Source organism: Rutidosis leptorrhynchoides, chromosome 3, assembly GCF_046630445.1.
Source record: "Rutidosis leptorrhynchoides isolate AG116_Rl617_1_P2 chromosome 3, CSIRO_AGI_Rlap_v1, whole genome shotgun sequence".
NCBI lineage: Eukaryota > Viridiplantae > Streptophyta > Magnoliopsida > Asterales > Asteraceae > Rutidosis > Rutidosis leptorrhynchoides.
Genome location: NC_092335.1, coordinates 12,351,080 through 12,370,227, shown reverse-complemented (window position 1 = coordinate 12,370,227; position 19,148 = coordinate 12,351,080). Strand labels below are relative to the sequence as shown.

Genomic DNA, 19,148 nt, shown 5'->3' with positions numbered 1-19,148 from the left:
ACTGGTGGACAAGATTTAAGATCAGATAACATCGACAGAGTTAGCAAGAGGTTAAACAAAGGGGTGAAGTCGACAGATAAGGGGTTAAATTAAATGGGTGTAGATAGGAGAAATTGTTGCTGGTCGAGCATCAGGAAGTGGAAAACTTCATCTAGGATGATGAATTTGAAGAATGTTGCAAGGAAAGAAAGAAGTGACAATCAATTACTTCGGTCTAGATGTTCTAATTGTGTAGATACGAGTCACTCTACAAAATCAAATTCCCATAATCAAAATTCGATTGGTGAAGATCTTCGCAAAAGCACATCCAATTTGTTCAATTCCATAAATACGGAGGGGGTGCACGAGTTTGGAAGTTATGACAACCCGAAAATTTTCGACTAAATTTAAACCTAATCCTTATGTGATTCTGACACGATAATCAAAGTCAGTTAAACTGAATCTCAAAAATTTTGAACTGTGTTCATAATTTCATTTAACCTCGACAAATTTCCGACGATTTACGAACAATTATTTGTAAATAATTACGCAATTATTTAACATATTAATATTATTATTATTAATATCCTTTTTAACAATATATCAATAATTAATATCATTATTATTAATTATAATTAAACTTATCATTTTTATTGTCATATTAATATTATAGTCATTATTCTTATTTATCATTAATAATATTATTATTATGAATATAATTATTTTTAATTAGTATTATTAATACGATTATTAATTATTTATATCAATTAAAAATATAAATAAAATAAAAAGTCAAATAAAGAGTTCTATAATGATTATTATTATTAGTACTTTATTAAAAGTATTATTATTTATAAATATATTTATATTTAATTATTAATATATATATATATATATTAAATATTAATTAAAATTAAAAATAAATTAAGAAGTCAACAACATTGTACTGGAAATCAAATATATATAAAACTGCTTTTAAATTTTTTCTAAAATGGTGAACTACATTTGATTTTTTTTATTAACAATGATCTGATTTTTAATTTTTTTTATCTGAATCATGATCTCTAAATCTGCTTTTAATTATTTTAATTTGATCGTATCTGTTTACAATATGCTTTCCATTTTTTTTTTAATTCATCTGTTATTTAATCCTGCTGTGATCTAGTCAAACTTCCATTACTACTAGCAAAACAAATCAATTGGATTAGGTGTTGTTGATTAAAATAAACGTTTACAAATCCTAAAAAAAAAATACTACTTATAATTGCTGTCAATCTAAATCAAACAGAAAACTCAAAATAACAAGTTCGCTACCTCTGTTCTTGAACTCCATATTCAAAAGCTCGAAATTTAAATCCATTTCAAAATATGTAATTGCAGTTTTGTTAGGAATAATTTATTTAAACTACCTTCAAAAGCTCAGTTTCCAATTCCTAATATCGAGCTTTAATTCGCGAGTCAAACTTTTAAAATCAAAAGTCAACTGTCGTGTTCATCATAAAATTCGAACTCGATTTGATGTTTCAAGGTCAATTGAGGATTCACAAAGTTTCTAGGAGTGATTTCAAACATATTTCATATAGAAATCATGAGCTAAAACCCTTTAAATTTCGAAATCAATGTTTGAGTTCAAAGTGTGTTCATCGTGTTGTTACCTGCTGCTGCCATATTTTTTTTCTCGATTTCTGAACACCAAATTCTAGTTCTTCTGTTGTTTACAAGTCTTAAACAAAAGCACGAATTCGTTGTAATAGATGTTGATTGTAACATCCCGCCTTTTTCCGTTTACTTTCCGTTTGTTCATTTTAAAGTCCGTTATATGTTTAAAACATCTCCTGTTGATACGCGTTTTAAATTATCTCGTTTAGGTAATTCACGCACCCGAATGAAAGTTGAGGGACTAAACTTGACAAGGGATCAAACCCTTGACTAGGTCAAAGGGTCAAACCCCTTTCATCCATTCATTTTCATCCTCATCTTTTACTACTTCCTTTTTCTCTCAAAGAACACCAACAAGAATCAACATCCAAATCCGAGCTAGCGGGTGTTTTGCAAAACAAATTACATTTTTGGAATCCTTGCAACTTCCTCTTCGATTCCATACTAATTTCATTACATTTGGGTAACTTTCTAAAATCACTAGATTTTGTGTTCTTGATGTTTTTAACTTATAAAGTTGTTAGTTAGTGTCTATGGCTCAAGTCTAACATGAATATATGATTTATATGCTCGATCTCGTTGTTATTGTGTAACTAGCATGAACATGAATAGTGTGTGTTTGATTTTGAGTTTTGGATGATTTAATGTTGTTGTTATGATAAAGTGCAAGTATTAAATGTGTTCCTAGTATCACTAGCTTCAATTTGATGCGTAGGTTGCTTTAGAAAACTTCATGAACTTGATTAGTGATTTTGGTGAAATTGGGTTAGGGTTTGATGAACGTGAAATGGACTTTTGATGCTTGGAATGACATGAAATGTTATTAGTAAGTATTAGGTTGTATTGTATGCTTGATTACCTTCGAGACGGCATATCATTCATGTAAATTGGTTGCCGAATCATTGATTTGCATTTATGAACTTGAATGCATTAAATGATTGAGCATTCAATGTGATTTTGGTTGTTGTAAAGGTAAATGTGATTGATGAAATGTGTTTAGATGTTTTCCTCGTCAAAATACCTTTCCGATGATATAAGATACATGTTTTGGTTGTTTGCGGATCATAAAATGTGTTAGTTTGGTTTTTGGTTCGTGCACTTAGAAGTTTTCTACATCAGACTTGAATACCAATCTGGACACCGTCCAGATCCTTGGATGCTGTCTCAGATTTCAAAGCTGGACGCCGTCCAGATATTTGGACGCCGTCCCAGCCTTCAAAGCTGGACGCCGTCCAGACAATTTGGACGCCGTCCAGATACACTGGCAGGCTTCTGTTTTCGTTGGTCATTTTACGGAAAATGTTTGCTATGCTATGGACCTCCGATTCACATGTAACTTGTTCTAACATGCTCATATATGATTAAAAACCTCAGAAAAATAGTTCGGGACCCGACCCGAATGTGTTGACTTTTTCGTTGACTTTGACCCGACCTAAGTTGACTTTTAATCAAACTTAACCAAATGTTTGTGCAATCGTTCTAACATGCTTTTATACTTGTACCTTGCATGAAACATGACAATTTGATTCACATGCTATTATGATCGAGTCTTAACGAGCCATAGGAGTAATTGAACATCTTTGACCAATCGTGACTATCGTTATTGATACAACCTATTTGTTTAGGTAAAGACTAGCATTGTTCTTTGCACACGTTACTCGTCGAAGTACTCATTTGCTCTTGCGCTCAAGGCGAGATCATAGTCCCACATTTACTCTTTTACACTTACATTTGGGATGAGAAAACATAAACGTTTCTTTTTACTAAGTGAACACAAGTACAGGAAAACAAACATTCTACATACGAGTTTGAACAAAAATCCTCAATTTGATTATCATTAGTTACACTTGCCGGGTGTAAGCGAGAACTTATGTTATATGGCCATATGGGTTTGACAAACCCTCATTCAAAAGGTTCGCTACCGTTTACGAATGAAATATATTTTCGAGAAACAGTGTATGTTCTAACACTATTGTGATGGGGTTCTATGGAAGGAATGTTAAGCATTGATAATTGGGTGCTCGTGAAACAAACTTTTAGAATGTATTACTATTATATCATTGTTGTAAATCTTGTGGTTCACTTGTACTTACTTCCTCAAACCTATGATTTCACCAACATTTTCGTTGACAGATTTCTATGTTTTTCTCAGGTCCTTGAACATTTGTGTGATACATGCTTCCGCTCATTACTTTTGATACTTGCTTGGATGTCGAGTAAACATGCATACATGGAGCATCTTTTGGCTACTTTCATTTGCGTCGCATATGTTTAAATTGTACTTTAAACTTTGTTATGTAGCTAGTTGTCGAACTACCTTGTAAACCTTAAAACATCTTTACTTTTGAAATGAATGCGACATACTTTTGGTCAAACGTCGTTTTAAAGACTTATGACCACGTAACGGGACCTAAGTAGACGGCGCCGTCAATGACGATTTTGTCGGGTCGCTACAGATGGTATCAGAGCGTTGGTTGTAGGGATTTAGAGTTCATTGGTGTCAACCCCGAGTCATAGGGTACATTAGTGAGTCTAGACTACAACCGGCATATAGACTTGAAGTAGGAATTACTTGACTACTTGTGCATTATACTCGAACGTTTCTACTCATATCTACTCTTGTTTCATCTTAACCTCACGTTGTTTAATTTGATTGACGCGCCACCTTGACTATATGAAATGATGTCGAATGCACATATGAATCAAGGTAATATAATTTCCGGGATTATATTACGGTGACTCATATGAACGTTCCGACATTGTGGCATAAAGAATTTAAGGCGAGTCAAGGAAAATTTTTCTCTCTATTCTTATTCCATATCATGATTAGTATTATTGAAAATACTAATCAACGGTATTCTTGTGTTTTGAAGGAACAATGCCTCCTCATCGTGTGCCACGCCATGAGACTCCCGAACAAGCTCTACAACGAATGATAGCCACCGCCGTGGAAGCGGCCATGGCCGATCACTCCTCCAACAATAACAACAACCACAACAACAACAATCAAGGGGCCGGTAACTCAAGCAAAGGGTGCTCCTACAAAGCCTTCATGGGGTGCAAACCTCACACTTTTGATGGAACCGGGGGACCGGTTGTACTCACTCGATGGTTCGAACAAACGGAAGCCGTTTTTAGCATAAGCGGTTGTCGAGACCAAGATAAAGTCAAATATTCCACCCACACCTTTGCCGGTATCGCCCTCATGTGGTGGAACACCTATGTACAATCGGTGGGTACTGATGAAGCTCACGCCCTCTCTTGGGCCGACTTGAGGGAAAAGATGATTGTCGAATATTTCCCTCGTGAAGAAACCCGAAGGCTCGAACAAGAGCTAAGAACTTTAAAGGCGATCGGAAATGATCTCAAGGCTTATAATCAACGATTTTTCGAACTAGCCTTGATGTGCCCAAATCTTGTGAACCCCGAAGCTTTAAGGGTTGAACTTTACATGGATGGTCTTCCAAAGAGCATCAAACACAGAGTAATGTCATCCAAACCCACTAATCATCAAGAAGCTTTGAACATGGCCCGCAAATTGATAGAAACGGTGGACGAAATTGTAGTGCCGGCACCTAAAGCCGAGGATAAGTCGGGTAACAATAAAAGAAAGTGGGAAGCCCCCCAATCAAGCAACAACAACTTTGCTAAGAAGCCTTACACCTCCGACGGCAAGAAGGGTTATGCCGGGAACCTACCTCTTTGCAACAAATGCAACAAACATCACTTTGGTGAATGTGGCAAGTTAATTTGCCACCGGTGCCAAGGAGTTGGTCATAAGGCCAATGAGTGTAAAAGTGTTGCCCCCATCGCTCGAAAGGGGCCCAATGCACCAAAAACGGGCACTTTTTATGAATGTGGCCAAACGGGCCATTATAGAAATGCATGCCCGAAGAATAAAGATAACCCCAATACGCGCGGCCGAGCTTTCAACATCAACATCGAGGAAGCCCGAGATGACAATGAATTAGTCACAGGTACGTTTCTTCTCAACAACACTTATGTTACTTGTTTATTCGATTCGGGTGCCGATAAATGCTTTGTATCCAAGACTTTGATTCATTCTTTTAGCACTCCACCACTCCCACTAGATACCACTTATACCATTGAAGTGGCTAACGGGAAACTATTGAGTGCCGACACATATTACCGGGGGTGTACGTTAAACATTTTGGGTAAAGAGTTTGAAATTGACTTGATACCCATGGAACTAGGAAGCTTCGATGTAATAATCGGTATGAATTGGTTAGCCAAAACGAAATCTCACATCCTTTGTGATCTTAACGCAATACGGATTCCTATTGAATGGTGAACCCTTGATTGTTTATGGCAATAAGAGTTGCACCGGACTCAACCTCGTTTCATGCATTAAAGTTAGAAAACTACTCCGTAAGGGTTGTTTTGCGATCCTTGCTCACATTAAGAAAGTCAAGTCCGATGAGAAGCACATCGATGATGTGCCAATTGTTAGTGACTATTCCGATGTATTTCCCGACGAATTGCCGGGTCTTCCACCTCATCGACCGGTTGAATTCCAAATCGATCTAATTCCGGGAGCCGCACCCGTAGCACGTGCACCATATAGACTTGCTCCATCCGAAATGCAAGAATTGCAAAGTCAAATCCAAGAACTACTTGATCGTGGTTTTATCCAACCTAGCCATTCACCTTGGGGCGCTCCGATTTTGTTTGTTAAAAAGAAAGACGGATCCCTACGAATGTGCATTGATTATCGTGAACTAAACAAATTGACGGTTAAGAACCGATATCCTCTTCCTCGCATCGATGACCTCTTTGATCAACTACAAGGGTCTTGTGTATATTCAAAAATCGATCTCCGCTCGGGTTATCATCAATTAAGGGTTAAGGGGGAAGATGTCTCCAAAACCGCTTTCCGAACTCGTTATGGTAGTTATGAATTCCTTGTCATGCCATTTGGTCTCACTAATGCACCGGCAGTGTTCATGGATCTTATGAACCGCGTGTGCAAACCGTACCTTGACAAATTCGTTATCGTGTTAATCGATGATATTTTGGTCTATTCTAAAAACGAAGAAGAACACGAGGAACATCTCCGACTTGTGCTTGAACTTTTAAGACAAGAACGACTCTATGCCAAATTCTCCAAGTGTGAATTTTGGTTGAAGGAAGTTCAGTTTCTTGGTCATGTTGTAAGTGATCAAGGTATTAAAGTCGATCCATCAAAAATCGAAGCCATTAGTAAATGGGAGACTCCTACTACTCCTACTCACATTCGTCAATTTTTGGGTCTCGCCGGATACTATCGTAGATTCATCAAGGATTTCTCTTTGGTTGCTCGTCCTCTAACCGCGTTAACTCACAAGGGAAAGAAATTCATTTGGGCAACCGAACAAGAATCCGCATTTCAAATCTTGAAAATGAAGCTAACCACCGCTCCTATCTTGTCACTTCCCGAAGGCAACGATGATTTTGTTGTGTATTGCGACACCTCGAAACATGGTTTTGGGTGTGTGTTGATGCAACAAACGAAAGTCATTGCTTACGCTTCTCGACAACTCAAAATTCATGAACGAAACTATACGACACATGATCTCGAACTCGGAGCCGTTGTCTTCGCACTTAAAATATGGAGACACTATCTTTATGGAACCAAAAGTACCATCTTCACCGATCACAAAAGCCTTCAACACATCTTCGATCAAAAACAACTAAACATGAGACAATGACGGTGGATTGAAACTTTAAACGATTATGATTGTGTGCTTCGTTACCATCCCGGAAAGGCAAATGTAATAGCCGATGCCTTAAGTCGAAAAGAAAGAGCGGTGCCTCTTCGTGTCCGAGCTTTAAACATCACCATCCACACCAACCTTAATAACCAAATTCGAGTAGCCCAAGACGAGGCTCTCAAGGATGAAAACATCTCTTTCGAACACTTGAACGTCCACACCTCTCGATTTGAAGTTAAAGAAACCGGACTTCGATATTTCGCCGGGAGGATTTGGGTGCCTAGTTATGGGGACCTACGAAGCCTTATTTTTGATGAAGCACATAAGTCACGATACTCGATTCACCCCGGTGCCAATAAGATGTACCACGACCTTAAACAATAATATTGGTGGCCGAACATCAAAAGGGATGTAGCTACTTATGTTTCCAAGTGTTTGACATGTTCCAAGGTCAAAGCCGAACACCAAAGACTGTCCGAACTACTTAAACAACCCGAGATCCTGCAATGGAAGTGGAAAAGGATAACGATGGATTTTATCACCAAACTACCAAAAACGACGGGCTGTTATGATACCATTTGGGTTATTATTGACCGTCTCACCAAATCCGCACATTTCCTCACCATGAAAGAAACGGACAAAATGGAGAAACTTGCACAACTTTACATCAAGGAGATCGTAGCCCGACACGGTGTACCTTTATCGATTATCTCCGACCGAGATGGCCGCTTTGTTTCTAGATTTTGGCATACCTTGCAAGAAGCGTTGGGAACGCGTTTAGACATGAGCACCGCAAATCATCCTCAAACCGATGGACAAAGCGAACGCACAATTCAAACCTTGGAGGACATGTTTCGAGCTTGCGTGGTTGATTTTGGAAAAGCTTGGGACAAGCATTTACCTCTCGCCGAGTTCTCTTACAACAATAGTTATCACGCGAGTATTAACACCGCACCATTCGAAGCTTTATATGGCCAAAAATGTCGTTCACCTCTTTATTGGGCCGAAGTAGGCGACACACAAATCACCGAACCCGAACTCATTCATGAAACAACCGAGAAAATTGTTCAAATCAGAGATAGGCTTAGGACGGCCCGAAGTCATCAAAAGAGCTATACCGACAAACGGCGCAACGATCTTGAATTTCAAGTCGGTGATCGCGTAATGTTAAAAGTCGCACCTTGGAAAGGTGTAATCCGTTTCGGGAAATGCGGGAAGCTAAATCCGTGGTATATCGGTTCTTTCAAAATCTTGGAGCGTGTTGGAACCGTTGCTTATCGTTTAGATCTTCCGCCTCAATTGAGGTCCGTTCATCCTACTTTCCATGTATCCAACTTGAAAAAGTGCCTTGCCGAACCCGATATCGTCATTCCTCTCGAGGAGCTTACCATTGATGACAAACTTCATTTCATGGAGGAACCGGTTGAAATTGTGGACACCTCCGTCAAAACGTTAAAACAAAGCCGAATTCCAATTGTCAAATTCCGTTGGAACGCCAAAAGGGGACCCGAGTTTACTTGGGAAAGACAAGATCAAATGCAAAGGAAATATCCTCATCTATTCGCAAACTCGGAAATACAAGGTCCAGAGGAAGAAACAACGACTGCTACGCCTACTTAAATTTCGGGACGAAATTTCTTTTAAGGAGTAGGTAATGTAACATCCCGCCTTTTTCCGTTTACTTTCCATTTGTTCATTTTAAAGTCCGTTATATGTTTAAAACATCTCCCGTTGATACGCGTTTTAAATTATCTCGTTTGGTAATTCACGCACCCGAACGAAAGTTGAGGGACTAAACTTGACAAGGGATCAAACTCTTGACTAGGTCAAAGGGTCAAACCCCTTTCATCCATTCATTTTCATCCTCATCTTTTACTACTTCCTTTTTCTCTCAAAGAACACCAACAAGAATCATCATCCAAATCCGAGCTTGCGGGTGTTTTGCAAAACAAATTACATTTTTGGAATCCTTGCAACTTCCTCTTCGATTCCATACTAATTTCATTACATTTGTGTAACTTTCTAAAATCACTAAATTTTGTGTTCTTGATGTTTTTAACTTATAAAGTTGTTAGTTAGTGTCTATGGCTCAAGTCTAACATGAATATATGATTTATATGCTCGATCTCGTTGTTTTTGTGTAACTAGCATGAACATGAATAGTGTGTGTTTGATTTTGAGTTTTGGATGATTTAATGTTGTTGTTATGATAAAGTGCAAGTATTAAATGTGTTCCTAGTATCACTAGCTTCAATTTGATGCGTAGGTTGCTTTACAAAACTTCATGAACTTGATTAGTGATTTTGGTGAAATTGGGTTAGGGTTTGATGAACGTGAAATGGACTTTTGATGCTTGGAATGACATGAAATGTTATTAGTAAGTATTAGGTTGTATTGTATGCTTGATTACCTTCGAGACGGCATATCATTCATGTAAATTGGTTGCCGAATCATTGATTTGCATTTATGAACTTGAATGCATTAAATGATTGAGCATTCAATGTGATTTTGGTTGTTGTAAAGGTAAATGTGATTGATGAAATGTGTTTAGATGTTTTCCTCGTCAAAATACCTTTCCGATGATATAAGATACATGTTTTGGTTGTTTGCGGATCATAAAATGTGTTAGTTTGGTTTTTGGTTCGTGCACTTAGAAGTTTTCTGCATTAGACTTGAATACCAATCTGGACGCCGTCCAGATCCTTGGACGCCGTCCCAGATTTCAAAGCTGGACGCCGTCCAGATATTTGCACGCCGTCCCAGCCTTCAAAGCTGGACGCCGTCCAGACAATTTGGACGCCGTCCAGATACACTGGCAGGCTTCTGTTTTCGTTGGTCATTTTACGAAAAATGTTTGCTATGCTATGGACCTCCGATTCACATGTAACTTGTTCTAACATGCTCATATATGATTAAAAACCTCAGAAAAATAGTTCGAGACCCGACCCGAACGTGTTGACTTTTTCGTTGACTTTGACCCGACCTAAGTTGACTTTTAATCAAACTTAACCAAATGTTTGTGCAATCGTTCTAACATGCTTTAATACTTGTACCTTGCATGAAACATGACAATTTGATTCACATGCTAATATGATCGAGTCTTAACGAGCCATAGGACTAATTGAACATCTTTGACCAATCGTGACTATCGTTATTGATACAACCTATTTGTTTAGGTCAAGAATAGCATTGTTCTTTGCACACGTTACTCGTCGAAGTACTTATTTGCTCTTGCGCTCAAGGTGAGATCATAGTCCCACTTTTACTCTTTTACACTTACATTTGGGATGAGAAAACATAAACGTTTCTTTTTACTAAGTGAACACAAGTACAGGAAAACAAACATTCTACATACGAGTTTGAACAAAAATCCTCAATTCTATTATCATTAGTTACACTTGCTGGGTGTAAGCGAGAACTTATGTTATATGGCCATATGGGTTTGACAAACCCTCATTCAAACGGTTCACTACCGTTTACGAATGAAATATATTTTCGAGAAACAGTGTATGTTCTAACACTATTGTGATGGGGTTCTATGGAAGGAATGTTAAGCATTGATAATTGGGTGCTCGTGAAACAAACTTTTGGAATGTATTACTATTATATCATTGTTGCAAATCTTGTGGTTCACTTGTACTTACTTACTCAAACCTATGATTTCACCAACGTTTTCGTTGACAGATTTCTATGTTTTTCTCAGGTCCTTGAACATTTGTGTGATACATGCTTCCGCTCATTACTTTTGATATTTGCTTGGATGTCGAGTAAACATGCATACATGGAGCGTCTTTTGGCTACTTTCATTTGTGTCGCATATGTTTAAATTGTACTTTAAACTTTGTTATGTAACTAGTTGTCGAACTACCTTGTAAACCTTGAAACATCTTTACTTTTGAAATGAATGCGACATACTTTTGGTCAAACGTCGTTTTAAAGACTTATGACCACGTAACGGGACCTAAGTAGACGGCGCCGTCAATGACGATTTTGTCGGGTCGCTACATTGATGTCCTCTGGTCGATCGACTTGATTGATGAAGAAGAAGAATAGGAAACATAAACGTTAAGGGTTAAATGTAAATAGTTTGGGAATTTATCAAAAAAAGTAAGCAGCAGAGCAGTGGTTAGAGTGGATGTTGGGTTAACGAGAGGTCGGGGGTTCGAGTCCCGTCTTGGGCATTTTTTTTAGAAAGGGCTCCTAAGGTAGTTTTCATCTTTTATTATTATTATTATTATTATTATTATTATTATTATTATTATTATTATTATTATTATTATTATTATTATTATTATTATTATTATTATTATTATTATTAATTATTGTTATTATTACAAGTATCATAATCATTATTATTATTATTATCATTATAAGTATTATTATTTATATTATAATGAGTATTATTATGTAATTACTAAAATCATTACCATAACTAACATTAACAGTAAAATTGATATTTTTATAATTATTATTATTAATATCATTATTCTTATCACTAATACAATTATTAACATTATTATCATTAATATTAAGAATTATCATTATCATTTTTGTAATTAGTATTATCACCATTGATAAAGTATAATTATTATTATTAGTATTGTTATTACTAAAATTATTATCGTTATTATCATTTTTACAAACAATAACATTTTTGCTATCATCGAAACTATATTATTATTATCATTATTATTTTTAAAACCTTATTATGATTATTATCATTTTTACTACTAGTATTATTATTGTTATTACAAAATAATACAACTCATTATTCATTATTAATATTATTTTATCAAACAAATACTTATATATAGAATATATATATATAGAATATATATATATATATATATATATATATATATATATATATATATATATATATATATATATATATATATATATACAGAAATATATAACAATTGAAATAATATATATAAACTACGAGTATATGTGTTAATATATATACTTGATATAGGTTCGTGAATCCGAGGACAACTCCACACTTGTTCAAGTGCCATCATACTCGTAATTACTACGAAATATCTTACAGTATCGTGAGTTTTCATAGTTTCCTTTCTATCTATATTTTTGGGCTGAGAATACATGCGCTACTTTTATAACTGTTTTTATGAAATGAATACAAATACTAAAACTGATTTATCGTGAGTATATAGATCCCTTTTACTCTTTACATTTTTGTGCTGAGAATACATGCACAACTTTTATAACTGTTTTACACGCTAGACACAAGTACCAACGTTAAACTACGCTATAACCGGCTATGTCCGACTAAGTCCCTAACCGACAAGTATAAACACAACTTGTCTTTGGGGCAAACTTTGAACAAATTTTGGATCTGCTTGATCTACTAATTGGTCCATGTGAGACCAAGCTTATGAACAACTTTTGGATCTGCGTGATCTACTAATTGGTCCCTGCGAGACCAAGCTTATGAATTACTTTTGGATCTACGTGATCTACTAATTGGTCCATGTGAGACCAAGCTTATGAACAACTTTTGGATCTGCGTGATCTACTTTTTGGTCCCTGCGAGACCAACTTTATGAATAACTTTTGGATCTGCGAGATCTACTAATTGGTCCCTGCAAGACCAAGCTTATGAATTACTTTTGGATCTACGTGATCTACTAATTGGTCCGTGTGAGACCAAGCTTATGAACAACTTTTGGATCTGCGTGATCTACTTTTTGGTCCCTGCGAGACCAACTTTATGAACAACTTTTGGATCTGCGTGATCTACTAATTGGTCCCTGCGAGACCAAGCTTATGAACAAAAATCTTGTGGTCTAACACTATTATTGAAATTATTATTTATGACAAACCTATGAACTCACTCAACCTAGTGTTGACTTTTTAAGCATGTTTATTCTCAGGTACTTAAATATTGCTTCCGCTGTATATCTGCTGTTTTGATGATGATTGCTTGCCATGCTTGGAGTCTTCATTACATATCATACCAATTAAAGACATTTAATGCATTGTTCATTAAGTATAATGTAATCTATTTATCTTCCGCTGCAAAACTCAATAAAACGTCTCATATAGAGTCGTTCTCGTTTATACAACTGTGATTTGATATATTTAGTGACGTTATTCGTCCAGGCCCTATCTGGAGGACGTCACAGAAGTCGAATGGGGTTGACGTGGAAGAAGGTTGCAACTCCTTCTGTTCTGTAAGTTTTGTTGTTGTTTTTTCGTTTATTTATTTCACTTATGAAGATCATTGCCTACAATATAAGATGTTTTGGATCGGGAAGCAAAGTAAATTCGGATAAATCAAAACTTTAATCTTGAAGGAGAAACCGCCATTCCTTGTACTACAGGAGACTAAATTACACCCCGTTAATGACTCATGGATTCATTCTTTATGGGGTTCACCGGAGTGTAATTTTATCCAACAAGAAATGATCGGTAAGTCGGGGGGGGGGGGGGGGACTTTTGATTTAGGACTCCAATGTATTTGAGGCCTCTGATTGCATTAGAGTTGATAGTGTAAGTAACTAGAGGGGGTGAATAGTTACTTAACGGTTTCTTAAAACTTTTTTGAAATCTTTAGCTATTAAAAGATAAGTTTTAAGTGTGGAAGCGTACGTGTTTGTTAGTGCAAGTATGTAAAGAATGTAAGTGCACAAACACGAGGATTTATAGTGGTTCGGAATTAATCCACTCTCCAATTCTAAGAATTGAGACTTTTCTTCACTATGATACCCCAAACCTGGTGGAGTGTCCGGATACAACACTAGCTCCTCGATAAGCCGCTACTTATGAACCCTTACGTCCCTTTGAAGAATTCACAAACACCAAATGCTCTTACCACAAGATCCTAATGCTCTAGCCTAGTGAAATCACAACTACCTTCTAGATCCCTTTAAGAAGATAGCTCACAAGTAAACTTATAGCTAAGCTTACAATCACTCATAGTTTTTCAATAGACCACACCAACTTAATTCCCAATGGAATTGATCAACTTCCTAGATCCCTTTAAGGAAGTTGAATCATTAAGCAAGATGGTGTTTCCTATCATAACAACTATCTAACTTCCTTGACCCCCTAAGGAAGTGTCTTACAAAGTAAACTTGAAGATACAAATGATAAGTACAAAGTTTACATTTCAATTCTACTTAGTGTAAGTAAAATCTCTCTTTCTCTCTTATAATCTCTCCATAGATATGTGCTTGAGGCTTGGGAGATCAGTAGATATGACTTTGAAAGAATGTTGGAAAGAGGTGGTCTTCTAGTTTGGCAAAGAGGTGTATTTATATTCCAAGAAAAACTTAACAGACAAAACTGTGGTCGGTCACACGGTCGACCGTACTGGCAGCCGTACAACTTCTGTCAGCATTTTAACATATCCGTTGGAGCTCCTCTTTCTTTAAATTTTTGGCTTCTTTACCCAATATAGAGCCTTCAAAATACGCTTAATACACCTAGGAGTTAACTCCATTACCCCTTTGATCTTGGACATATACATGGAGGTTGACATGTGCTAGTTAAAGAGGAAAGTCCAATGTCCTTGACCATTGTCATTGATTTTCTAAAAAGGTAAATGCAGATTTTTATCTCTTGACAAACCACTAGCATCCAAACTTCATTCCTCAAATCTTCAAACCTTTGTCTTCATCTTTGATGGAAGTATCTTGCCCATTGAAACCTTGTTACAACTCCATTGAACTAGTTTGAGAACACTTTGACTAGTTGCACTAATCACAAAGATACATCACTAAATTTCAAACCTCATACCCATGTCTTCACCAACTTGTCTTTTCTTTGATGGAAGTGTCTTGCTCTTTGGAACATTGTTACATCTCAAATGAACTAGTTTGAATCTAGTTGGAACTTAATGATCCTTGTTACAACCTTGACTAGCTTGAACTAATTACATTTACATACATACAATGGTACTTAAAACTAATGGGAGAGCACCTCTTTAATTGGGACTTTAATGACCATTATTAGTATGTTTAAATGACATTATATAATAGTATAAAAAGATATAACACTTGTATGTTTAATCTTATTTCAAATTAAATTGTAGGTGTTATTAGGTGTGATTAATCAAGATTAACATCTTTTGGTTCAAAACTCTTTTGAAAACAAAAAAGGCAACTATTATAAGTGTGTTTAAAAGGTTTTGTAAATTATAGATGTCTCAAAGTGGTCTATCTTAAAGTGGATGAATTTGGTTACAGAGAAAACTGCGGTCGATCCACGGTCGACCGTGAGGTTGACCGTAGATCAACAGTTTTGAAAAATGGTGCAGCCGTTGGTACAGGACATCTACGGTCAGACCCGCAGTCGATCGTGGTGCAGCCGTATAGCAGTTTTACCAAGTTAATTATTTATGTATTGGTCTTTTGCTAGAGATAGTGTAGGCTTATGAACTCATGTCGTCTTACATGTGATTAATCACTTATCTCTTTTGTGTCATCATCAAAACAAAGTGATTAACTTTTGAATATTATAATTGGATTCTTAACCAACAGATAGAATTATTGAGGTTCGGGGTAAATGGAAGGCTAACGGGTGTATACTTAATATATTAAACGTCTATGGCCCTCACGAGGACTGTAAAAAGCAAACGTTATGGGAGAATCTCACAGGTATTCTCTCTAATTCGGATGAAGCATGGGCTTTATGTGGCGACTTTAATGAATTCAGGGGTCCTTCTGAGCGACTCAACTGTGAATTCGTGGCTTGTAGAGCAAAAAGATTCGATGATTTCATTGTTAATAATAATCTATTTGACATTCCGTTAGGAGGTAGAATGTTTACGCGTGTAAGTGACGACGGTCTAAAATTTAGTAAGTTGGATCGTTTCCTGGTTTTCGAAAATTTTGTTTCATTATGGGTTAATCTCTTAGCCATGGTAATGGAAAGGAAAGATTCAGATCACTGTCCCATCAGGCTAATGGATGAAGAAAAAAAATTTGGTCCGAAACCTTGGAAAATTTTAGATTGCTGGTTTGATACGGATGAAGCGAATCATATTGTCAAAAATGTTTGGATATCTGATACAGATACAGCAGGTCATAGGGATAACCAGTTCCTGAATAAATTAAAAAAAATTCAAAGCTGCACTAAAGTCGTGGAGTACTAATCATTTTGGTCAGCTGGACGGGGAAATTAAGGCGCATAAAAATACGGTCCAGGCCCTTGAAATTAAAGCAGAATCAGCCCCTTTAAATCATCAGGAACTTGATCTTTGGAAGAACTCGAGAAAATGTTGGCTGGAAAAGGAGAAAATTAAAGCGGATATGTTAAAACAAAAGGCGCGGATCCGTTGGACTTTGGAAGGTGATGAGAACTTAAAGTTCTTTCACTCGATTATCCGTAATAGGTACAACATGAGTAACATTCGAGGTGTTTTAATCGACGGGGTATGGAACGACAGTCCGGAGGCAATTAAAGCCGAAGCCTTTAAGCATTTCAGTCAAATTTTCGAGGAAACAAACAACACGAGACCCTCAATGGAAGACCTGATTTATCCATCTATTACTTCCGAGGAAGCTGCTGAGTTAGAAAATAAGTTTCTTGAATCCGAAATTCTAGATGCCATTAATGACTGTGGTAGTACAAAAGCACCGGGCCCCGATGGGTTTAATATGCGATTCTTTAAGAAATTTTGAGATCTAATTAAAGGTGATTTAGTAGAAGCTATTTCTTGGTTTTGGGAACATGAGGAAATTTCTAGAGGTTGCAACGCTTCATTCGTTACTCTAATTCTGAAGAAAACTGATCCATTGGGATTCGGGGACTTTCGGCCAATTAGCCTAATAGGAAGCTATTATAAGATCCTCTCCAAGATGCTCTCAAACCGGTTACGCAAAGTTTTACCTTCTCTTATCGGAACCGAACAAAGTGCGTTTCTACAAGATCGGTTTATTCTTGATGGTGTCTTAATTGCTAACGAAACAGTGGAGTTTCTCAAGGCCAACCGCCAGAAAGGTGTCATTTTTAAGGTAGACTTCGAAAAGGCGTTTGATAGTCTTAACTGGAGTTTTCTTCTAGAGGTTATGAAAAGCATGGGGTTCGGGACTAAATGGAGAAAGTGGGTTTTGAATTGTCTCAAGTCGGCCTCTATTTCAATTCTTGTTAACGGATCGCCTACTTGTAAATTTTCATTGGGAAGAGGTGTGAGGCAAGGGGATCTACTCTCGCCTTTTCTCTTCATTTTAGCGGCAGAAGGTTTGAACATACTTGCTAAAGCGGCGGTAGATAAAGGCCTATTTAAAGGTGTCGAGGTCGGAAGGGATTTAGTGTCGCATCTCCAATATGCGGATGACACTATCTTCTTTGGTGAGTGGAGTCGTTTAAATATGTGTAACCTCGTGAATCTTTTGAAGTGTTTCGAGTTAACTTCGGGGTTAAAATTCAATTTCCAAAAGAGTCGCATATACGGGATAGGGATTGAATCTAGTGAACTTAATTCTCTAGTTCTTCATATGGGGTGTCAAATCGGTAACTTTCCTTTCACTTATCTTGATTTGCCCATCGGTGCGAAGATGAAAAAATTGAACGATTGGAATTCGGTCATTGAAAAATTTAATAGTAGGCTTTCGAGTTGGAAAATGAGATCGATGTATTTCGGAGGAAGATTAGTTCTTATTAAATCGGTTCTTACAAGCCTTCCGTTGTAATTCTTTTCGCTCTTTCGTGCTCCATCTTGTGTGCTAAAATTACTCGAGAGTTTGAGGCTAAGTTCTTTTGGGGCGGGTCGGGTTCGGGTTCAAACATGTCTTGGGTCAAATGGGATGTTGTCATTAATTCTTTCGGGGTTGGGGGGGGGGGGGGGGGGGGGGGTTAAATATTGGATCTTTAAATAGTAAAAATCTCGCTCTATTGGAAAAGTGGTGGTGGAGGTTTAAAACCGAAACCGACGCTTTTAGGGTCAAAATTATTCGTAGCATCCATGGTGTTAATGGTGGTCTTTTGTTGGGGAATGAGTCCTCTCATTCTTCAACGAAAGGCGTATGTAAAAATATTATTGTCGCAGGAAAAACAATAGAAGACTTGCAGGTACAATTCAACAATTCTTTTACAAAGACGATCGGTGATGGTGGTTCTACTTTCTTTTGGCACGAGCATTGGTTGGGGGAAAACAAACTCTCCACACTCTTTCCGAGGCTATTCAGACTAGAGCAATCAAGCAATGTTTCGATTAAGGACCGTATTACTGAAAATGGTTTCGTTTGGCAGTGGCGGCACACACCAACAGGACGGGCTGCTGGTGAATTCGTGGAGTTAAACAGGCCGATGTCCGAATGCAGCTTTGATCGCAGTCGCAAGGATAAATGGAGATGGTCCATGTCTACTGATGGCTCTTTTAAGGTGAAGATATTAGCTTCGAAAATTGACCAACTAACCCTTGCTTCCGTCTCTCCTCAACAGTGCACCCTTCGTAACAATCTCGTTCCTAAAAAAAGTCGAGATTTTTGTATGGCGTGCCCTTCTAAAGAGACTACCGGTAAGGGTTGAGTTGGATAGAAGAGGTGTTGATCTTCATAGCGTTCTTTGCCCGGTTTGTGATGATGTCGTAGAATCCGTGGATCACTCAATCATCTTTTGTAACCAAAACTTAGAAATATGGGATCGTGTCTTTAAATGGTGGGATAAAGGGAGTTTCTCTAATTTCACTGCTCGGGAACTCTTCGAATGTAGTGACTCAAATCATATGTCGTGTCTTGGTAGAAAAGTGTGGCAAGCGGTATTATGGATAAGAGCATATCTCATTTGGAAGAACTGCAACAACAAGGTTTTTAAAGATAACGATTGGAGTAT

General features: G+C 37.1%; 1 protein-coding gene across 1 annotated transcript in view; it reads left to right on the top strand.

Moving 5' to 3' along the window:
- The window catches only part of LOC139899676 (uncharacterized), a 55,918-nt gene extending 38,922 nt beyond the window's left edge, over positions 1-16,996 (top strand). The window contains exons 3-4 of the mRNA XM_071882524.1: positions 15,854-16,396; positions 16,443-16,996. Of these exons, the coding sequence (XP_071738625.1) occupies positions 15,854-16,396; positions 16,443-16,996 (1,097 nt within the window). The remainder of the gene's footprint in view (positions 1-15,853; positions 16,397-16,442) is intronic.
- The last annotated feature ends 2,152 nt before the right edge of the window (positions 16,997-19,148 follow it).